Source organism: Saccopteryx bilineata, chromosome 7 (genome assembly GCF_036850765.1).
Source record: "Saccopteryx bilineata isolate mSacBil1 chromosome 7, mSacBil1_pri_phased_curated, whole genome shotgun sequence".
Lineage (NCBI taxonomy): Eukaryota > Metazoa > Chordata > Mammalia > Chiroptera > Emballonuridae > Saccopteryx > Saccopteryx bilineata.
The window spans coordinates 80397581-80413425 of NC_089496.1; the positions used below are offsets into that span (position 1 = coordinate 80397581).

General features: G+C 36.1%; 1 protein-coding gene across 2 annotated transcripts in view; it reads left to right on the forward strand.

Annotated features, from left to right (window-relative positions):
- The window catches only part of EXOC6 (exocyst complex component 6), a 203954-nt gene that overhangs the window by 137007 nt on the left and 51102 nt on the right, over positions 1-15845 (forward strand). For both annotated transcript variants that reach the window (XM_066240066.1, XM_066240065.1), the window contains exon 19: positions 13044-13185. In XM_066240066.1, the coding sequence (XP_066096163.1) occupies positions 13044-13185 (142 nt within the window). The remainder of the gene's footprint in view (positions 1-13043; positions 13186-15845) is intronic.

The following is a 15845-nucleotide window of genomic DNA, read 5'->3' on the forward strand; positions in this document are numbered from 1 at the left end:
TCACCTCCACATCTGTGAAATGAGATCAATAAGAGTGTATTATACCCTATAGATTTTTGTGATAGTTAAATGAGATAGAGTGCATAAAATGTTTAGGAAAGTGCCTGGCATATAATGAACACTCAAAAATTTTAGCCTGACCAGGCGGTGGCACAGTGGATAGAGCCTCGGACTGGGATGCGGAGGACCCAGGTCGCTGGCTCGAGCAAGGGGTTACTTGGTCTGCTGAAGGCCCACGGTCAGGGCACATCTGAGAAAGCAATCAATGAACAGCTAAGGTATCACAACAAAAACTAATGATTGGTGCTTCTCTCTCCATTCCTGTCTGTCTGTCCCTATCTATCCCTCTCTCTGACTCTCTCTCTGTCCCTATTAAAAAAAAATTTAGTTTTTTGTAAAACTATTTATGCTTTACCTGAATGCTTTTTCTTATCTCAAGTGCACTTGTAGATATCTAACCCAGTTCATATAACCCAATGTGATTAATAACCTGGTACAAATGTTTTTTGGGGTTTTTTTGTATTTTTCTGACGTGAGACGTGGGGAGGCAAAAACACTCCCGCATGCACCCAACTAGGATCCACCTGGCACGCCCAGCAGGGGGTGATGCTCTGCCCTCTGGGGCATTGCTCTGTTGCAACTGGAGACATTCTAGCCCCTGACGTGGAGGCCATGGAGCCATCCTGAGTGCCCGGGCCAACTTTGCTACAATGGAGCCTTGGCTGCGGGAGGAGAAGAGAGAGACAGAGAGGAAGGAGAGGGGGAGGGGTGGAGAAGCAGATGGGCGCTTCTCCTGTGTGCCCTGACTGGAATCAAACCCGGGACTTCCACATGCTGGGCCGACACTCTACCACTGAGCCAACCAGCCAGGGCCTACAAATGTTTTTTACTCCAGGCCCAGTATTGCTCTCCCGAATTGCCTTAGCTTTTTTATATGTGTGCATCATATTTTGCTTTTTATTGTGTGTGTTCTTCCTTTCTACTTCGAATTATGAGCTCTTGAAGGCCAGAATAAAAACTAATATTTCTGAATGTATAGATATTGAAAATTATTCTTATTGTAAAAAAATCTCACCTAGCATTTGAAATATAAATATACCTCTACTAGGCCTGGCCAGTTAGCTCAGTCGGTTAGAGCATCATTCCCCAAAAACGCCAAGGTTGTGTTGTGATTCCCAGTCAGAGCACATACGGGAAACAACTGGTGAGTGTACAACTGAGTGAAACAACAAATGGATGCTTCTCTCTCTCTCTCTTCCCCCCTTTCTCCCTTCCTCTCGCTGTCTCTCTAAAATCAATCAAGTAAATAAATGAATTAAATAAATATACCCTAAAATAACCTATATCTTCTTTTTCCTGTTCTTAGTTCTATTATTGAAGTTCAAATTTTGATTATTATAATTGTCTTCATATTAGTTTCTTCCAGTAGTTTCTCCTTACTTCAGTTTATCTTATGTACCAGTGGTACATAACTTTTTCTAAAGCATGTTCTAATCTTAATTCTTAATTAATTTTTATTCAAAAACCTCAGGGTATCTTGCTCATCTACTGAGTTAAGTAAAAATTTCACAAGCTAAAAAAAAATGATTTCAGCCTCTTTTCAGATACATTTCTGACCATTGTTCAACATGGTCATCCAAAGTGGAAAATTCATTGTGTCCTGGATCTATCTTTGATTTTCTACCTTGGCTTTCTTTATAACTGTAAAAACCCCGTATTTCTTCCAAAAACCATCTCTGATGCTTTCTCCTTTTTGAAGTTTTTGCTAATTCCACTTAAGCATGTGTGGATACTTTGTCTCACTTTCATGGTACTATTTATATTTTGTCTTGTATAGCTGTTTGTAGACTTGCCTTCTTTCTGCTTTTAGAATTTAATCCTTTTATGTCAGAAACAATATTTACTCATTATTTTTAAAATTTTTATTTATTGCCTGATCTGTGGTGGTGCAGTGGATAAAATGTCGACCTAGAATGCTGAGGTCACCGGTTCAAAACCCCAGGCTTGCTGGGTCAGGCACATGCGAGAAGCAACTATGAGTTGATGCTTCCTGCTCTTTCTCCCCCATCCCTTTCTCTCTCTCTCCTCACTCTAAAAATCAATCAATAAAAAAATCTTTTAAAAATAAAAAATAAATAAAGATTTCATTTATATTAGAGAGAGGCTATAGAGATAAAGGCAGGGGAGGAGCGGGAAGCACTAACTTGTAGTAGTTGCTTTTTGTATGTGCCTTGACCAGGCAAGCCCGGGGTTTTGAACTGGCGACCTCAGCATTCTAGGTTTATGCTTCACCTACTGCGCCACCACAGGTCAGGCTGTATCTACTCATTATTGTATCTTCTATAGCACTTAAACAATGTCTTACACAGAGTACATGCTTGATAAATATTTTTTAAGTTAATATGAGAGAAATAGTAAAGAAATGAGGTATACAAAAGTCATTTTTTATATGTGTAAAGAGTATAAAAAGTATACTACACAATCAGAATTTTTGAATCAGAAACTTATCAAATATAGAACACTTTCTGATTTTGAAGAGAAAGTTTACAGTTTGTTTTAGCAGGCAGAAATTTGGAAAATGTCGATGTGGAAGTTATTTAGTAAAGATGGTATCAGTCCTGATAATAAATATTTATATGTTCCTCCTTCCTTACTGCATACCTCCATGAAAGAATATAATCAAACCACAGCTCTGCAGACATAGCTATAAATTAAGTAGTGATTAAAACAAAATAGAAGACCTGATAGCACCAAAATAGCTGTTGCAAATTCCCAGCACTAAGAACAAATACTTTGTTCCATTGAAGAGACAGACCTACAGACTTTCCACTTGACCGTTTTACTCATTCAATAGAGTAATTGGTAAGTACTTGTCAAGCTTGCTGACAGGTTTCCTGTCATAAACCATATACATACTCAAAATACCGATGTTATTCAGAAGTAGTACTAACCTTGCTATCCTAATAAAAGTTCAGATTGTTCCTTTCCCTCCGTTTAAGAAGGCAGGGATAGATTTGGGGATCACTTTTAGTTTTGCATGAGAAATTTTAAAAGATTTGGCATTCCAATGTCCAATGTTTTGAAAAAGTTAGTTATATGAGATAGTTCTTTTTAAGGTGATAAATGAGGTTTTTCTATAACATGTTTTTTGTGGGTTTTTTGGTATTTTTTCTGAAGCTGGAAACGGGGAGAGACAGTCAGACAGACTCCCACATGCGCCCAACCAGGATCCACCCGGCACGACGCTCTGCCCACCAGGGGGTGATGCTCTGCCCCTCCGGGGCATCGCTCTGCCGAGACCAGAGCCACTCTAGCGCCTGGGGCAGAGGCCAAGGAGCCATCCCCAGCGCCCAGGCCATCTTTGCTCCAATGGAGCCTTGGCTGCGGGAGGGGAAGAGAGAGACAGAGAGGAAGGAGGGGGAGGGGGTGGAGAAGCAAATGGGCGCTTCTCCTATGTGCCCTGGCCGGGAATCGAACCCGGGTCCCCCACACGCCAGGCCAACGCTCTACCCCTGAGCCAACTGGCCAGGGCCTCTATAACATGTTTTGATAGCCATTTCATTAGTCTTACAAGCTAATTCCAAGTATACAAAAATCCACAAGAACAAACCATTGATAATATATCAGTGCATTGGGAATAGGTAAAGATGTCTGAGAAAGAATGTAAATGAAAAAGTTGTAAATGGTCAAAGTTTATTATTAAAAGTAGAATTTATAGTTTTTGGGGTTTTTTTGTTGTGGGGTTTTTTTAAATGTAATAAAAGAGTTAAGTGATTTTCATTGCTAGAAGTTAACTGCAAAATGAAAGAATCTTGCTTTTTATATAGTTGAAGTTGAATATACTTGAATCTTACAACTTTAATCTTTTAAGGTATTTATTAAGTTGATGTCTCTATTAGCTAAATGTTATGACGAATCTTGGTGAGTAATTTAGTTTCATAAGTTTTCTTATGTGTGTATATAGTATAGCATACTTGAATATTTCCCTGCTATCAGAGGTTGTAGAAAGCAGTATTATGAATTGCTTTTAATCAGGGCATAGTTGGAAGAAGTATTAATAGATGGCTTTTAGGAGGAAACAGCATGAGAGTTTCAGTGGGAAGCCAGTGGATTAGGAGAGAACTATGAAACCTAATATGTAAGTAACAGATCAGGGAGGTGTAAATGGAAATAATTAAAATGAACTCTTATGAGCCTGTAGACTAAGTATATGTACAGTATTTGTGTGCATACACACACACACACACACAAGCACACTTACAAATATCCTGTAACTTTACTCTTTAACATCTATAGATGATATAGAACCGATCAGCGGTGCAGGCTTTATGTATAAAGTACCATCTTGAACAAGAAGATTCAAACAAACAAAAATGCACCATCTGGTGGTTTTATTGCCAGATGGCGACAGAGAACTTATATTTAGGACGTTACTTAAGCGTTTGCAGATAGGAATGGTGAAGTTCTAGGAATGCAAATGGTACCTTCCCTTTAACCTGTGTTCCACAATAGAAAGAAAAAAAAATGAAGAAACTTTTTTATCCCCAAGTTAAATGGGCAAAAGTTGAAATGTGAAGAAGAAAAAGGGCTAAAATATGTGGACGAGAGATTTTGAGTTGTGATTATGTTTTATTGTGAGCAGATAAAGTCAGCAAAAAGGGGGTCGAGGTCCTCTGAGGAGAAAGCAAGGAGATGGGAGGAAAAGATGTTGGTGTCAGAAATTTCCTGTGCGAGCCACAATCTAGTGATACCAAAGAACCTCTATTTTTCTTTTCCATCCCATGTATCGAGCCAACAGGAATGGAAAAGGGTAAGCATAGAGCTGATGGCTGGTGAGAGAGGTGGAAAAACCTTGGTGCATTCATATTTACAGGTTGTTTGCAGGTCAGGTAGAGATGACAGAAAATGCAACAGGCCGAGATGCTGATACGTATTTATACAAAATCTTATACAAGCTAATATAATACAAAAAGTAGGGAGATTGGACTCTGTCAAGCCCCACCAAAGGGGCCTGTTAGGACAACATTACATAAAGGGGAGGGATTCAGAAGATGAGCAACAGCATTTGAATCGCTTTCTTATTTTCATTCAGGAGACTAGGCATTGGAGGAAAGCTGTCATGTTTTAAGTCTGCCTCTTATGGAAATCAGTGTGGTAGATGGCAGCATCGAGAGGAAAAGCCTGTCAGTCCCTTGGAAGCAGGAGGGGAGCAGTTGGCAAGGCCTACAATAGTTGTCTGTAAGGTCTTATCCTCCCTCTCAGTGTAGTCAAATGTCATTTGCAAGGTCCTCTCTAGAAAAAATTAGCAAGAAGGTAACTTACCTTGATCTTTCTCTCCCATTTTATATGGGTTTGGTTTTGTTTTAATATATATCCTCCCTTCACTTGAAACATTTTTGTTATTCTTTTAAAATCCCATTCTAGGCACTCACTCAACTGGAAGTGACTCTAATAGTATCTACCCAAACCCCATTTTCATAATTAGGATTTAGCCCAGTGAAATTGCCTTTTCAGAAAACCCTTGACATTCTGGATAAGTATATCCCAAAACTTTAAGAATTCCCAAATTTGAGAATATTACTATGCCATGTCATTTCTTTCAGAAAATGCTATAAAATATTATTGAAAACGGCAGACCTTAACAAGAGCTTACATTATTTTTTTAATTTTTATTTTATTATTTATTCATGTTTGAGAAGAGAGAGAGGGAGAGAAGGGGGGAGGAGCAGGAAGCATCAACTCCCATATGTGCCTTGACCAGGCAAGCCCAGGGTTTCGAACCAGCGACCTCCGCATTCCAGGTCGACACTTTATCCACTGCGCCACCACAGGTCAGGCAACAAGAGCTTACATTATTTATGTCAGCTAACAGAAGACAGCCAAGCCACATTGAGATAGGGAGGTTTGAACTTTGCATTCAGTCTGAGTGATTCACTACTCCCCCACCCCACCCATTTCACAGAGCATGTTAATCAAATATGTGTCTTTCACCAAATGAAGCCCTACTGGACTCCTAGAGTCAATTTTTAAGCTTTATTTATTTGTTTGTTTGTTTGTTTTAAGTGAGAGGCAAGGAGACAGAGACAGACTCCCTCATGTGCCCCGACTGGGATCCCCTCGGCAAGCCCTGACCGGGTGATATTCAGCCCGGCTAGGCCACAGCTCCATTGCTGGGCAACCGAGCTATTTCAGCAACTAAAATCAAGCCTATCCTCAGTGTCCCAGGCCAACTCTGCTCAACCATTAGAGCCATGGCTGCAGGAGGCAGGAGGGGAATGTGGAGGAGAGGGGTGGAGAAGCAGATGGTCTCTTTTCCTGTGTGCCCTGAGCAGGAATCGAACCTGGGACTTCCACATGCCAGGCCGGCTCTCTACCGCTGAGCCAACTGGTCAAGGCCTTATTTATTTTTTAATGTAATAGTTTTTTTAATGTTTATTTTATTGATTTTAGAAAGACGAAGGGAGAGAGAGAGAGGGACATCAATCTGTTTCTGTATGTGCCCTGACTGGGGATCAAACAGCCAACCTTTGAACTAACCAACCAAGCTATTCGGCGAGGTCCAGAGTCATTCTTTAAAAGATTAAAACCTGAATGTAAATTCTTGAATGACAAAGGCCTATTCTGTGCTATATTTATATATATGTCAACATTTATATGTCTATATCAGCCACAAACCTGCATATATTGGCTTGGGAGACATTTGTCCAGTGTACTAATTAATGATCATGTGGAAACCACCTATATTATCTAAACTGGCAACTTCTTTGCAAATTTTAAGTCATACTGGGATTGTGAAATACTACATTTTAATGATTATATAGCCTTGATATTCTAACCTGGATGCTTATGTAAGGAAATGAGAGTGACTGTGGTATCACAAAGCTGTTGCTTTAATAAACAGTTCTTGGGATTCTTCAGTTTTTCCATCTTAATTTTGTAGCTTTGTAATAGTATGCAATCACCACAGGGAAAATTGCAGGTCCTGTTTAATTTCCCTTGCTTTTCTTACATTTGCCAAGTAAGAGAAGTTATAGGGCCTAATATTTTTAATAATTCCCTATTTAAACATATGCTTGTCTGCCCAGTTTGCTGTTATCAAAAAGCTTTGAGTTCAGAATAATCCCTGTCAATTCTTAAGCAACACAGACTAGGTTCCTCTTTCGTGCTTCTCTCGGCAAAAGCGCATGCATCTCTCATCATTTTATCCAGATCTCTGCTTGGAAGCAGAGGCATCTCTTCAAAACCTTCACCTCTTCTAGACTTTTACTGTTCTGCTTGCCCTTGCTTTATCTTTCTACCTATTACATTAGTTTGAGGGTACCACGGGACTGCCATGGCAGCTGCTATACTTACAGAAAGCTAAAAATCTGGCATTACCATGTTCAAAAGATTGTTTAAAAAAAAGAAAGAGGCCACTCAAGATTGATGAATCCTTTGGTTGGGATAAGGGAGTTTTGAGTGAAATGGAAATGTGCCATGTATTACTGGTGTCCTGAAGTTTTCCCAGTTTGGGAAGATTTTTTTTTCTCTAACTTTAAGGTAATTGTATTCGTGTGTGTGTGTGTGTGTGTGTGTGTGTGTGTGTGTCTAACTTTAAGGTAATTGTATTCGTGTGTGTGTGTGTGTGTGTGTGTGTGTGTTTATGTCTATTAGTCCCAAGAGGAAGCATTTATGTTACTGTCTCGTATCCTTTTGATTAGGGATTGTTAGGAGGAGAAAAGTCTAAGAAGGGGAGATGGGGAGATGGGAATTCATAATTGTGGGAGTTGTGGTTTACTGATGTGGTATCCAGTTCTTTTGAGGCTACAGCTTACTTAGAGACAGAAAGAGAGTATGGGAGGAAAATAGTAGTGCAAAGAGGTATTTTGGAGAATGTTGGGGGTGTTAGAGTGAGTATATTTTGATAGGCCTATGAATGTTTTTGGCATAATCTCAAAAATCTGTCTTCAAGATGGTGTTAAAGTTATTATTAAAACTCACTAAAGGAATTCATCTGGATATTTAAACCTTATAACTCATCCATTCTCTATTATTGGGAATCTGAGACATTCCAGAGTTATAGATTTCAGTGTATACAGAGTGTTCAGCCAGAAAATAGATTAAAACCTATCTTACTAGATAGAGGAATCTTTGTGCCTTTTTGAAATCATGTAGGGAAAATTTTCATGTTTCATACTAATGTTTTAGGTATTTTTTTCCTGACTATATAACATTATTTCCATTAGCCTGAGATGTAGTTTTTTATAGTAAAACTTTAGATTAGTGGTTCTTATATAAAGTAGAAGTCAGAATAATAAATTTCTTAAATTAAAAAAATTTTTTTAACCTAGAGTCTTTTTTCATATTTAAATTGAGAATTTATTTTTAATTTTAGCATTTACTGCACATTTGATAAAAGTCCTCACTCTTTCGGTCTGTGTGTTTTCAAAGGATATAATGTGGCTCTTTAGGAGACTGATTAAAATACTTTCCTTCCTCTTTTGCTTCCCTTCTGAAAGACTATTTTATAGTTTTACAACTAAAATTTATGTAGCAAACTGAGAGGCAATGAGTTTGAAGCAATATTTTTACTGCTTTAAGTTAAACAACTTTAAAAGATTGGTAAGTTTAAACAGCCATACAGAATCAGAATTAATAAATTTACTTACCAGTGTTAGATTTAATTTTCAAATTGATCACAATTTAATTTCATTTTTTCACTATTTTCTGGCAAGAATTACACAATGTTTTAAAATAAAACATGCTATCAATTTAAAGAACAATAAATGCAGAGACTATTTCTAAGTCTATATATTCCTTTTTGCTTAAATAAAAAAGTAGTTTATTGTGCAAAGTTGACCTTTTGTAGGGATAGCAAGGAAAATTGGCTCTCTTGGGATCATTAAGGAAAGTAGACCAATACAGAACGAATGGTTATGATTTCAAGAGCACGTTTTTATCTTAAATGTACTTGAGAGAATGAAAGCAGCATTGAAAAATGCTTTTATATAATTACTGTTGAAATCAAACCTTTTTTTTATTAGATCTTTGAAATAAGAGAATAGTAAGACAGAAATGAAAACTTCAAATGAAAATTTAAGTGCGTCAAATTAGTTTTTAAGCATTCTACATTTCTTCTACTATTATATTAGAGTAGATCTATCAAAACATTACTTTTAAACCAAAACAGTTTTGAGCCATAATCTAATAAAAAGTGGTGTATTTTTGTTATCATATCATTTTATGATATTTCAAAGGAAACAGTATCTTTAGCTTAATCTATAATAGTAAATTATTTTGGAAATTTGGCTTGACATACAAACAGATGTGTTTTCTTGATTCTTTTTAAACCGAGGGCTGGTGGTTTGTGGTTTATTGTTCCTGTGATTGGCATTAAAAGCCTTATTTCACAGCTTGCAGCAAGGGGCTATTGGGTAAAGAGTGGCATGTTCCACAAACTAAATTCAGAAAGTGTCAAGCAAGGTCTCACATAGGTTACTTAGAGAATGAGTTTTCTTACTGATTTCACCAAATGTCGCCTCATGCTGTCTTTGATTGGCACAGCCTGGCAGGGAGGATGGATGAATCTGTCACCGACTGGTTAATTGTGTTGCTGGTCTCAGTCTGACATCAGGTCTTTGACTCTTAAGTGGCTCAATACAAAACAAATTAGCAGATTGTAGTCATATTTCTCATTCTATATGCTTTGACTTTGTTGAATGCAGTCCATAAATCATATTGACTGACACATAAGTAAATGATGAAAGCTGCTTTTGAGACATGGATCTAGAAAGCAGCGCTGTGAAGGTGCCATGGAAGGATGCATATGGTTGACCCTTTGGGAATTTCTTAGGAGCCAAATGTCTCTTTACCACAATTGTTCTTAAAAGAAAAGCTTTGGGGTAATGCAAAAAGGATCTAATATGTCAGCAGATTCTCTTTTACAAGTTCCTTTGAAATATAAGAAGTTTGTGTAAGGGTGTTCTCTCTTTGCAAGTTCTTTTTCAGCAAAATGTATAGAGCTGGGTAAAAAAGTAGTTACCTTTAAAAGTTTGGCAGGTGTTTTTACTTATTTATTGAACTTTGTGTTGTTAAAGGGAAAGAGCATGTTAATAATAGTTGCAATTAATTTTTCAGATGAGAGCAGCAGAAATTTCCAGGTGCTTGAAACTTATTAATGTGCTGTTTACTCAGTCACTTCATTTAATTATTTTGGCTTTGTTTGTTATAATGTTAAAAAACAGAGCATCTCTAATGAAAAAGTCTACTTTTTAAAGATAATTATAGGACTACTTAGATTATTTTTGTCCTAGAAAATGATACATTATTAAAAGCATTAACAATAATAGTAATAATAGTGTTCAGAAGGGGGTATTTTGGTTATACCAAAGCATAGTTAAAGCTACAGGCATCAAAAATGAATTGCCAAAGATTTTTTGGGCGTGCAAATATTTGGAAAATTAAATTTTTGTTCTAAAAATAATTATTTAAAATATTTTGTGTAAAATTTATAGTTAGGAAGTAGGCATTTTAAAAAATAATGTATAATCTTTTTAAAAATTTAGGAATCTGAACCCTTGATATTAACTTCAATTTTGAGGTATACAAAGAAAGATATTATTTCATTTGAAGATTTATAAAATATTTTACAAATACTTTAAAGTCCTGTCCTTGAGAATAAGCCTAAACTTAATATACATAATCAAATTTAATATTAGAATTTTAATAATACATGTGATTTCAACAAAAAGCTAAATTTCTGTGTATTCACATGTGTGTGTGCATGTGTGGATGTTTTCATTACCTATTTACATTTAGTTTATGGAATAGCCTGTATTTTTGTACTCTTACCATCATTTTTGGCTCTAGTACTATTGCTGTGTAGTTCATTTGTAACATCTGAACCCATGTTAAATTTTAAAGATCATTGACCCTAGAATCTATGTAAACACAATTAATTTAATAAAAAAAAATTTTTAAAGATCACCTTAAAATAATACCACTTATATTGCGAATGTGTTTGTTTATGAAACGAATATAATAATAATTTTGTTTTGGCAATTTGTTAATCTGCTTTTGTAGTTAGTATATTATAGTAGCAACATAAGTAGGACATGGAGCTGATTTAATAGAGAAGTACATGAAACTAAAATGCACTGGTTGTTCCATTAGGTAAAAATGACATTTCCATTAAGTATTCTCAAGCCTATTACATTATAATTAAATTACATGCCATTGATTTCTCCTTTTTCTGCCTTTTACCCCTTCCCATTCATATTGATATTATTCTGCTCAGGGAACAGGGCTGCATGTCTCCCAGACTAATTCCTCTTGGGTTTGGGGGATATTGAAGCATGCTGGGTTTTGCATTGTTTTTTACATTCCTTTTTGGCAGTTCATCAGTATCTGTCAAATATATTGTTTGCATCGGCTTTTATCTAAAGTTTTTGATTGAGAAATTGACATTCCATTTCAGATATGTAGTTTTTCATTGTGCATAGTGTCTCAACACTCAAGACTCATTTATGAAAGTGGCTTATTTCTCATCTGACTTTATGTGTAATTTAATGAGCAAATGTAGTTCTAGTAAATATTGTGCAAATATATTTATGTTCTTTTTTTTCTAACACACCAACTCTATGTAAATTTTTTGTACCTCTATATTGTAGCATTTATGTTTGGAAGATATTTTTTATGATTTTGTAGCTTTCTTGACTTTTGTGATAAGTAGGGAAAAATAATGATCAAATATCACTGGGCAAATATTTGTCAATGCAAATGAAGCAAAACATGGCACACCTTCCAAAAGTCATCATCACTAACCATATATAGTCTTTGAGTTCTATCTTAGGAGTCAGTCCACGAAATTACGTAATGAAAGTTGGAGATAGCCATTGCAGGAGCAGTATTACACTGGAAAACTTTTAAAAGAGTCCTTTTATTATTTTATATTAAACTTCTAGTTGAAATACAAAGACCTGTTTAAAAAAACAGTTTATACTAGAAGTGAAAATTGTATGTAATCGGCTGACCATTTAAAAAACTTCTTTAAACTTTTTTGTTTTTAAATATTTTATTGATTGGTTTTAGAGAGAGGAGAGAGATAAGTGGGAGTGGGGGGTAAGCAGGAAGCATCAATTTCATAGTCGTTGCTTCTCGCATGTGCCTTGACAGGGCAAGCCCTGGGTTTCTAACCAGCGACCTCAGCATTCCCAGGTCGCCGCTTTATCCACTGGGCCACCATAGGTCAGGCTAAAGGCTAAACATTTAAAGTTACCTTTTTTAAAATCATTTTTGAGAAACTATAGCCTTAATTAAGGCAATCAGTGAAAGTACATATAGTGTCTTATGAACTTATTTGAGTAGAAACTGTTTTCTAATGATATATATTTAATGAAAGAAAACCACAGTACTTATAGTTTACTTAACTACATATTTCTAAATTATTAGATCTTTTTAAAACTACATGTAGATCTGCAGATGATTTTGAAGTCATATTGGTAGGCAAACCTTTTTTATTCTTGCTGATTGAAGCTATGCTACAAAATAATGTCCTAATTAGAAGAAAGAATTTAAGAAAGTATATTTTGAATTTTGTGTACAGTTTAAATGATAATAAATTATACTGTTCATTAACTTTTTTTTATTCTGGTTTGGCTAATATAAAACAGAGCTTAAAGAGCATTATATAAACAAAATGTCAATATGAGTTATTTTATGTCTTAAATGTCATATTTTAATGTGTATTTTAAAGCACTTGAGGCATTTCAAGATACCTGAAATAATTGTTTTCTACTAGTATTTTAATTTTCCTGTGTGCAGTTAGTTTTAATGATATTTAATGTCCTGAAAGGGACAACTGAGCAATAGTATTAATTTTAATTCCTCTGCTAAAAGGCATAACCACGCTGAGTACAGAAACAGAAATCCCAATAATCTATTGTACCTGAGAAAAAGGCAGCGAAAGAATGCCAAGTATACAATTTTTCTGATGCTTTATGAGGTATTTCTATGCTTGTTCTTTTGTTTGTTTATTTTTTGGTTTGGATATTTGTTTTAAACAGGGGAAAGTTGCCCAGACTGCTTGCATGTCAGCCTGCCAGCATCTGTCAACATCCTTAATGCAGATGCTACTGGACAGTGAGTTAAAACAGATAAGCATGGGAGCCATTCAGCAGTTTAACTTAGATGTCATACAGTGTGAATGTAAGTACCTTATTAGTTAAATCTCATGCGTTTCTAGGAATCTATATTTAAATTACATGGAAAAAAAAAGATGTGTAGTAAGATAGTTTAGAAAGGAGGAAAGAGGCCTGACTGAGCTAAACTGTCAGCAACCTTAGAAGCACTTCCTTCCAGGAAGAAAAAACCATCTCAGCATCACATTTAGGGCCTCTAGAGAGAGGTGCTGAAGGGGCAGTCCAGACAGGGCTCATTGAAAAGGTGATTCATTTTTCCATTTATTTCTTCTTCTGGTTGGTCTTGCCAGGACTTTCCAAATGTTTGTCATAAATGAATGAAATTATTGTAAGTTTATCATTCTTACTTTCCCTGTGAGTAACTCTTTAGATATTTGCTAGAATGATGATCTTCCAAATGAAACATCTTTTATATTCCAAATATTTTGTTCTCTTCCCCAAAGAATTTCTAAGCCCTTACTTACCTTTGCCATTGTTTATCACTTTATTTTCTTTAGGTATGAGGTTAACAGATTCTAAGATCTAATGGTGACATTAACCAATCAGCTTTAAAACTGGATATAATATTTGGTATAGCCTTGTCATATGTGCATCTGGATGTGGGTTTTATGACCCTTAAATTATAACTCTTTAAATGTAGGGCGTGAGCATATGGAGCAATTTTTAAGCAGCACTTTCAAATGAATGGTACACTGATTAAATGATGAAAATTCCCGGCTGACAATTCAGTCAGGCACCATTGTTAATAAATTGAAAATCAGTGGGGCACAAGAAGGATTATAAAATATTTGTCTGAGGTAGATATTGCAGTAATATATCCTGTGTGAAAGACATTAAAAAATTAAATGTCAACAGATTACCACTGAAGCAGGAGTGACAGATTTTTTTCAAGCAAATGTATTTGCCTTCCCACTGCGTATAAGTTTTCTAGGAAAACTATAATTAATATTAAAAATAATAATGTAGGATCTTCAATCAAGATCAATTATTTATTACACACAAAAAATAAATTCAAAGTTTTAAAAAATCTACTTACTTAAAAATAAAAAGGGAGAGAGAGAGAAATTCTTATCTACAAAGCAGAGGAAAGATAGTTTTTCCCTAGGGAAGCAAAGGATTCATTTTCTTTTCTAGAAAGCATTTCTAATTTTCTGTAGTTAGAAACCATTATTATATATTTTTCAAAATAAAACTATTGTTTACAAAGTGATAATTTTCTATTTACAAAAACATTTTCCAAGCTCAGTATTTTTTTCTCTTTTTGTTATTGTAAGCTCTGTTTTGCTTATCCCATATTTGTATATTGCTTTTTATTTTAGGATCTTAAGATTATCCTTATTAAATTTTATTTTAAGATTTGTTCCATGGCTCTGGCCAGTGGCTCAGTGAATAGAGGCGTCAGCCGGCCTATGGATGTCCTGGGTTTGATTCTCAGAGCACACAGAAGAAGCAACCATCTACTTCTCCCCCACCCCTTCCCTTCTCTCTTTTTTCTCCTCTCATAGCTAGTGGCTAGATTGGTTGAGTGTTGGCTCCAGGCTGTAAGGATGGCTTGTCTGAATTGAGCATCAGCCCCAGATAGGATTGCCAGATGGATCCCGGTCAGGGGTACATGCGGGAGTCTGTCGCACTATCTTCCCTCCTCTCGCTAAAAAATGAAAAAAAGATTTGTTTCATAACTTGCCAATTGAGATCCTTTCATATCACAATTTAATATCTGCATATTTATAATTATGCTTTTACGTATTTAAAGCCATTAGCAAAATGTTGAACAAAACTTGGTGTCTATAACCTGAGATACAGTACATCACTGGTCTTCAAAACATGGCCCCCAGATGAGCAGCAGCAGTATCATCTGCAAACTTGTTAGAAATGCAAATTCTTAGGCCCCACCTGCTAAATCTGGAACTCTGGACAAAGGACCCAGCAACTTCTCTTTGAATTGTCCCTCCAGGTGATTCTGATGCAAGTAACATTTGAGAACCACACATTACATGGACCTTGCCTTCATACTGACTTAGATCCATTCTTTAGAATTTTATGGTTATTTTAAGATTTTTTCCAGCCAGTTACCAATTCCCTTACTGAATAACTAATTGTTTTTGTTCTGTTATGACCAACTTTGTTAGATACCTTACTAGCAGAAAGGGATAATAATGACCAGTGAATTTTCCTCATCTACCAGTTTGTCTTTCAAAGAAGAAAATTATACTAGTCTATTTTATAAACCCATATTTACTCATAATAACTTTCTCTTTAAGAGGCGTAGAAACCATTACTTAAAAGTCTATGACTTCCTGACCTGTGGTGACGCAGTGGATAATGCATCGACCTGGAAATGCTGAGGTCGCCAGTTCGAAACCCTGGGCTTACCTGGTCAAGGCACATATGGGAGTTGATGCTTCTAGCTCCTCCCCCCTTCTCTCTCTCTGTCTCTCCCTCTCTCCCTCTCTCTCTGCTCTCTAAAAATGAATAAAGAAAAAAAAAGATTAAAAAAAAAAAGTCTATGACTGGTTTTTAGGGTTAATATAAAACCCGACTAGTCCGTTTCGTGCTAGCACAAGCTCCAAGGCGGTCAGGTCGCAAGTACCAGGAGCGGGAGAAGAGGAGCCCCCAGAGATCCTGGGCGCTCAAGGAAGGCTTCAGTAAAAAAATGAAGCAATAGGA